Source organism: Gavialis gangeticus, unplaced genomic scaffold (genome assembly GCF_001723915.1).
Source record: "Gavialis gangeticus isolate Ggan-Ray unplaced genomic scaffold, GavGan_comp1, whole genome shotgun sequence".
Taxonomy (NCBI): domain Eukaryota; kingdom Metazoa; phylum Chordata; order Crocodylia; family Gavialidae; genus Gavialis; species Gavialis gangeticus.
The window spans coordinates 79013842-79022093 of NW_017729031.1; the positions used below are offsets into that span (position 1 = coordinate 79013842).

An 8252-nucleotide genomic window follows, 5' to 3' on the forward strand; every position below is an offset into this window, starting at 1 on the left:
GGGGTGAGAGACAGTGTCGAAGGCCTTCCTAAAGTCCAGGAAGACTACGTCCACTGCTACCCCTGCATCTAAGGATTTGGTGACTTGGTTGTAGAAGGCCACCAGGTTGGTCTGACAGGACCTGCCTCTAACAAACCCGTGCTGGTTGCCCCTAAGCATAATCTCCCCTGCTGGCCCCTCATGGACATGCGCTATGATAATTCTCTCAGAAAGCTTGCCCAGGATCGAGGTAAGACTAACTGGCCTATAGTTTCCTGGGTCTTCCTTCCTCCCTTTTTTGAAAATGGGAATCACGTTGGCCCTCTTCCAGTCCTCTGGCACCACACCAGAGCACCACGAGTGCTTGTAAAGCCGTGCCAGGGGTCCCACAATGACCTCTGCTGATTCCCTCAGCACTCTGGGGTGGAGGTCATCCGGACCAGCTAATTTAAATACGTCCAGTCCCTCCAGAAGTTCCTTGACTAGATCTTCACTGAACCTAGGTCTGGGTGCACCTCTCCTGGGGCCTACGGAGGTCCTGGTGTGGGCACGTGACCCGGTCCCTGCTCAGGAAAATGGAGGCAAAGAAATTGTTAAATAAATTAGCTTTGTCCTCTGGTGTGACGACCAGATTTCCTAGCGTGTCTTGCAGAGGTCCCACATTACTGGTACCTTCTTTTTACCCTCTATGTATGTTAGAATAAACATAATTATATGCATCAATCCTTACTCACAAGTTTTGCTAGTACTTTACATATTTTGTTAGGACATAACTTTATTGTGAGAAAGGAAATCTCAGTGAGGTCTCTTCTCAACACAATAAGAAAGGTAGTTCTGAAATCTTTATCGAAGGGCTCTAAAAAAAAAGGGCTGCTGCAGCTACAACAAGAAGTTGCCACTATCCCTGTGTGTGACAGCAGCCTCAGGCACTGGGACATGTTGTTATGCCTCGGATTATTTTTCCCAATGGCACTACTTATTAGCAAAGTAGGTGGGTATTAATTCCTACTATTGACTGGAAAGTAATAGAGAGGAGTTTAATTTGGCCAAGTCACAGAAGTTAGTACTGTCAGCAGCCTTGATTAAAAATAATCAGTTCCTGGTTCGCAGTCCAGCATTCAAGACTGTGTTTTACCCTTTATATCACAATGTCTAAAAGGGTATAAAATACTGTAATAGATTTATCCCAAAACCAAGTTGCCTCTGGGACTCACCAGGTGGCATGCTTGGATGTTCTCCCAAATAAGATTTACTCCTATGGTATTTACTCTCAATTTGTAGCTCATGTAAAAATGGGTTCAGTTTTGTTATTTTCATATCTATATGTATTATGGTATTTAATATAAATGCATTTTTGTAACTTCATGATGTAACTGGAAGATAATCAAGTGAGGTATTTAGCACACACCTAAGGTATTGTCTGCCTGTTATGGGGAAATCACTCTGTAGCAAAGACATCTAAAAGAAAGGGTCCATCAGGCCAGAGAAATGCCAGGTCCCCAAGGGAGAAAAATTTTTTGACAAGTCTCATGCTCATGGAGACTCATAAGCAATTAAAATAATGTTAAGGGGAGCTGCCTTTGGAGGCCTTTTTACAGCTGAGATAAATCAAGGCCTTTTGGATCCCAGGCTTTGGTGGTTCAGTGACCCAAGCAATCAGAGCTGGCAGAATCAGCAGGAAAGCTGAATTCTGGAGATGCTGGCAAGGGCTAGGGCGTGGCTAGATGAGAGGGTAAGAAACTGTACTTGTTCTATGTGTCTGCCTCCACACTTATGGTCAGTTTTACTTGTACAATTCTTTTCTCCTGCATAATAAATTCTTTTGTTGTTTTGTTTCCCGACTGCTTATGGAAAGAGTGATCTCTGGACAAGTGATAATCTAGGCTAGCCCTTTCTGTGGAAAAGGAGGCCTAATATTTCTCTTACAACCCAAAGGGAGGCCACCTGGAGCTGGGAGCATTCCCCTTGCTGCCGCTGTGGGGTTCAGTATAGGGTTACCATATGTCCAGGTTTTCACGGACACATCCTGTTTTCGGGTCTTCCCATCTCCATTTGGGCGGTGTTTTAAAATATCGACAAATGTCTGGGCTTTTGCTCTGCTTAGTGTCAAAGTTTTCCCTGGCACTTCCCAGCTTGCCCTAGCAAAGAGCTGCTTGGGGCTGGGGGGAACAGGAAGAGGGTGACTGGAGACAGGGGGCATCACATACACCTGCATGCACACACGCATGTGGCCAGCATGTAGCCTTGAAGGGTGGGGGGAGCAGCTGCAGCAGCTGGATGCAGGTAAGTCTATGGGGGTGGGGGTTGGAGGACCAGAGCCTGGGGACTGTCCAGGGTAGCTGTGTGGGTGTGCATACATGTGTGCACGTGTGCAGCTTGGGTGTGTGGAGGGGACGGGTGTGCGAGGGGGGTGGGTGCCTGCTGGCACTGGGGAAAGCTGTCCAGGTGCTGGGGCTGCAGCAGGGCAGGAGAGGCATCTGCCCCTCCAGCGGGGAAAGGGTGTGGGGGCCCTTTGGGGGTAGCCGGGAGCTGCATGGCCCGGCCAGTGACACCAGGGCCAGTGCTTGTATTTGCAGCGGTGGGGCAGCTGGGAGCATGGGGCAGAGGTAGTGCCAAGGGGCTGTGGGTTGGGAAGGAGAGGCACCAGCATGATCTGGGGGGGTGGGGTACCATGGGTCAGAGGTGAGGGGCACCAGCAGAGCTGGGGGGACTGTGTCTTGGGGGGTGAGGGACAGAGGGAAGGCACAGGCTTATCACTGCTGCAATCATATTACCCCACCCCTGACAGGTGTTCTCCTTTTTTAAACTGGAAATATATGGTAACCCGAGTCCAGTATAAGGGTAGTAGAACTGAGATGTGTGGGGGTAAGGAGTTATCCTAGGGCAGGGGTGGGCAAAATGCAACCCGTAGGTGGGATGCAGCCCGCCAGGCCATTCTATCCAGCCCGCAGGACCCCTAAAAAAATTAGAATATTAACATTTATCTGCCCCTGGCTGCCTGTCACACGGCCCTCGATGGCTTGCCAAAACTCAGTAAACGGCCGTCTACCCAAAATAATTTCCCACCCCTCTCCTAGGGCAATCTCAGCCTGTTCCAGGACAAGAGGCAGTACACTGGGGAGAAACTCAGGGCTCTGAGGGTCCCACACAAATGGATGTGTGACAAGTACCTTCTGCTTAATCATCAACCACATATATATTAGAGCACATTACTTTTATTCAGTGCTTAGGAAATTATTAGAAAGTCTGTTTCTCAGTCCAGGATTTCAGACAGCAAAGACAGAATGATTTTTCAGGCAGTACCCTCACAAAGCAAGCCCAAGTAAACTAAGCTGCTTAACTCCAAAGAGTTTACAGCTTTTACAGATTCTTACATTCTCATTTATAAAGTTTAATATATCATATATTCAGCTTAAGATATGTTGTACAACAACAAAATGAATTTACAAAAATATAAAAATAGGTTATGCAAGGGTATACTTGTACTACACACACACAAATGTATTTGCATTTGTTATGTTAAAACACACAGAAAAGGTTTTCAGAAGAGGAGTTATTGTTTATTAGGGTTTGATGAACAATTAACAAGTAACTTATTTAACATATTTCCCTCCTCACCGTGAATTGTCTCCCAACAGATAATGATTTTCTCAAATTCATTTGCTATTCAGAATAAACGTATAAATATTTGTTGGTCAGTAACCAATTTGAAGCCAGCTTGCTTCAAGTGTTTTGTTAGTTTCTAAACTCTAACTAGATGTCAGAATTCTAGGATGAGGTCCACAATTCTGTGAAACTGCTAATTCAGTGAAGATTTAAGCATATCTTTCATTTACACCACATGCTTAAAATCAGCCCTATTTAGCAGAAGTCTTCAGTTCTCCTAAAAATCAACAGAACTTAAGCTCTTGTTTCAGCTCATTGCTAAACACGGATGGTCTTACACAGGGGTTGGCAACCTTTTCTGACTGTGAGCCAAAATGATCCACCCTGGGCTTGAGATGGGAGGGGAAGCACTTGGACCCTGCTACCAGCACTGTTCATTCCCCAGTCACACAGGAAGTGTCCACAGCTGGCACTTCTTCCTACGGCAGCATGAGAAGAGTGCCTGCAGACGGAACCCCGTCATTGAATACCAGCGCAGTCCCATGTCTGCAAGCTGGGTCCAGCCCGCAGGCCACTAGTTGCTGACCCCTGATCTTACATGTGTTGAATTGCTTTTCTGTACCTGGAAATACAGAACAGCCTTAACACATCGCAAATTAGCTGCTTTACTTCATTTAGTTCTTCTCACAGTACCGTTAACATAACTGTATCAAGTCACTTAAACCAGCTCTCTTATCTTATAAAAAGCTTAATGTTATCTGAAACATTTGCGAGGCAGTGCCCAGAGCTAACCTGCATAAATTAAAGATGTCTCCTACAGTTATTCCCTTCAGCTTGCAAACTATCTTTTTTATCAATTAATAAAGTAATGCACATTTCATGTTACCTGACAGAATAAGGAGCTCGATGATCTCTGCATCGCCCAGGAAAGCTGCAACGTGAAGAGGGGTACGTTTCTCAGCATCCTGCAAAGCAACATTGCGTAGCTGTGAGCTATGGCCAGCAGATCAGTGCTAGTACTAATTAAAGTGCAATTAAATTTTAACAAACTCTTCATTTTTAACAGCTTCTCACATCAGAAAGATGAATCTCAAACAATGAAGGAAAGTCTAAACCATGCACTCTTCTTTAACAATCCACTTTGCTGCCACATCAGTTCCACCAAGAATCTATCCTATGATTTGGGCAGGGGGTGGCATAGCTTAGAAAATGTTCAGCAGTGCAGGCTGAACATTTTAAAAATTAAACTAAACAAGATGGACCAAGACTTTACTACATCTTTTCAAAGGTCTGGACATCGGAAACTGTTTTCAATTTCCCTACCCTACCAACTACTGATGTGCAGTGCCTTAACTTCAATGTCTCAGGAAACACTGCATACATCTGGACAGACTATGGTTTCCTTATAAATAGGGACCTACCGAAATCTTGGAAGTGCATTCCACAGTGGCTCCATTAATCTTGCTGGTTTTTCCAGGCCTCCTCCCCCCGTCCCTGATTGGCAGAGGAGCCCTGCAGGCCCCACCACTGATTGCTGGGGAGGCAAAAACCATGGTTTTAAATATGCTGCAGCTTTTGCCTTCCGGCCAATCAGCAGCAAGCAGTGGGGCCACCAGGACCCCTTGGCCAATCAGCAGCAGGAGGCAAAAGCCACGGTATGGTTTTTGCCTCCCCAGCAATCAGCAGCAAGTGGCAGGGCTGCCAGAGCCCCTCCACCAATCGGGGGCAGTGGGGGGCATATGGCAAAACCATCCAGATTAAAGGAACTCTGCAGAGTATACTTCCACCATGATTTTGGTAGGTCCCTACTTATAAACCAGATTTAAATAGGTTTGTTATATCAATTTTAGATACCTCAGGGCAAGAAGGGGTTAAATACATTTAGAAGAAAAGCCTGCCTGAGTGCTCTATTCTGGAAATAGGCCATGAAGCAAGAAACATTAAAAGGAGTCCAGACAAGCCCCTGAAGAGACTCCTTGCTGTTTCTAGTGACAGGAAGAGAGGAGTACCTGAAAAGGGAGATGTCCAGAGACAATGCAGAGGACAGACAGGCAAGATGAGAGCCGCCTGAGAGAGAACAGCCAGGCAATTCTCCTGACAGAAATGGTTTGGGCTTTGGAGCAGAAGGACTTTGTCTGCCGTACTGCTGTAGGCCAGGTATGTCAAACTCATCTGGCCCCATGTACTGGATCCAGCATGCAGGCTGGTGCAGTGCTGGTGCCACACAGTGTGCACCCTGGACCACCCCACATGCTGCTTGCGTGCAATAAGCACTGGCTCCAGCCCCACACACCATATGTGGCATGCACCAGGCATGGCTTTGGCCCTACCCATAGCATATAGGGTGTGGGGCATGTTTGGGGTATGCACTGCATACAGCATGCAGGACCAATCCAGGGCTTGTGTTGCATGTGGCACCTGAACCAGATCAGCCCTATGTGCTGCATGTGGCATGAACAGCCAATTTGTAGACCCAGTCTGAACCAGCCCCATACCCAGTGTGCAGGGCTAGTCCGGTGTGGGTAGCACATACAGTGCAGACTCCAAAATGGCCCCACATGCTCCAGTTCTAGCCCAGTATGCCATGGCAGCCCCCATCAGACCAGCCCCACACACCACATGCAGCATATCCCAGCCCCAGCTGCAGCCCTGTATAACACGTGACCAGTCCAGAGCTCATGCCACGTGCCAGACCAGCTCTGCATGCTGAATCCAGCATGCATGGCCAGTCTGTAGGCTTGATCTGGACAGGCCCCAGATCCAGCATGGAAGGTCAGTATAGCATGGACACTACATGCAGTGCACACCCCGTGCAGTGCATGCCCCAGACTGGCCCTGTGTGCAGCATAGCCAGCTCCAGCCCTGATGCTATATGGAACCTGCACCAGACAAACTATGTGCACCGCATGCAGCCCAGAACAAGGGCCAGAGCATGCTGTGTGCACTGTGCAGTGCTGGTCCAACAACCATGGGCAGCACTGTGGCCTGGATTATAGGGCTCCTTGGGCTGGATTTTTGACAGCTCGGCTTTAAGCCAATGAAAGTCGTTTCATTTTAAGAAGAGCTGAGTGCTTTGCTGCTTGTGACTTTGGGTGCACTCTGTCACCTTGAAGAGCTAAATTCACTCTCCAGAAACTGAACTAGAAGGCAAAATGAATAACCAGTGATATTAGGGACCAAAAGTTCTTGAAGTCCAAGGATCCAGGGACTTACCCTCTCTAGAATTTATACTTGGGCTAGCTTCAGGGGATGCTCAAAGAGACTATACCAAACCTGGGATCCCAAGCAAATGCTTCTCAGGAAGTCCATGGCATCTTCACAAAATGATACTTTCTGTTCTTTATTACCACTCAAAAACATGTAAGATTTGCAGCACCGTCACTGGTATGTGAATCAGTGCCCTCTGAAAAGATCAGGGTGGTTCACACAACAGACCTATTATTTCACATTCTCTGCGAACTCAAGGAGCTGTCTCCGAGTTGGGTACGTTATTCCACATTTTGTATATTTTCTTTACTAACATGACAGACAGAGACTTCAATCTTTATTAAAAGAGAGAGAAGCTGAGACACTGGAACAAAATGAGAAGTATGCCTTGTCTTAATGCAAGTCAATACCATTTGGGCATCTAATTCACTGCCTTAAACTCCATTTAAAATCTCAACCTAGACTGTTAAATTTATACATTCATTTCAATATCCCAGCAGTAGGCCTGAGGAGTCTAAATGAATAGCATACTTCAGTGGGGCTTTTTGGTGTTTTTATCTAATAGCTGATTGAATCAGCTATTAGATAAAAGCGCCAAAAAGCCCCGCTGAAGTGCATGAGCTATACAGATGCTCGGCGAGCCAGGTCAAACTGTCACGATTCCTCTTCTGGACGTGCACTGCACTTGGCACGGGGCTGTGCCAAGCTGGAAGTAAGCACTGCTTGTTCGGTTTTTTTCCTATGTCTGTAAACACCCCTAATGTGACAGACCAGTTCCTAAAGTGCCATTTGTTTCTAGCACAACTTTATTCTCCACTGATACTTGAGTTCCAAGGACAAGATCATTTTTCTTTGGAAAAGAACACAATTCAGTCTGGTACCTCAAACAACTGAAATACCACAGAACTTTCTCCCTTAATCCCAAATTAAATGCATCACTCCAAATTGAATGGAAAGTTGCTTTGCATATTAGTTAGCCAAGGTTTCCAAGCCTCTAGGGTGTGCATGGACGTGCACCCTGAATGATACCTAATGCTCTCCACTTCAGAAAGCAGTACTACAGGCATGAAATAAAGATTTAGTAACATTTGTTTTCTTGTGGAGACCTGATAAAGACTGAATATTTACTGCTATTTACCTCTACATATTCTTTCAAACCTGTGTACCAACCTGAGTTCAAATCTGAATCTGATCTGCCCAATCCCTACTTTAATGTACACAGATGACACCATCATAATGTCAAAAACCCTCCATTGGATTACAGAGAGCAGTTATAACTTTTGAGCATCTTTATGGACAAAAATAACTTAAAGATAAATTATGACTCAGACTTTAAATAAGCCCAGTATCGATACCAACCCACCAACTGTTCGTGCTGACATAGTAAAGGGGCACCTGGAAGGGTTGAACGAATTTAAGTCAACAGGCCCTGATGATCCTCCAGGGAGAGGAGATTGAAG

At 46.1% G+C, this 8252-nt stretch overlaps 1 protein-coding gene across 7 annotated transcripts in view; it reads right to left on the reverse strand.

The window, feature by feature from the left end:
- Nucleotides 1-8252, reverse strand: part of ANKRD44 (ankyrin repeat domain 44) — a 152251-nt gene that overhangs the window by 120933 nt on the left and 23066 nt on the right. For all 7 annotated transcript variants that reach the window (XM_019523138.1, XM_019523135.1, XM_019523133.1 and 4 more), the window contains exon 2: nucleotides 4472-4550. In XM_019523138.1, the coding sequence (XP_019378683.1) occupies nucleotides 4472-4550 (79 nt within the window). The remainder of the gene's footprint in view (nucleotides 1-4471; nucleotides 4551-8252) is intronic.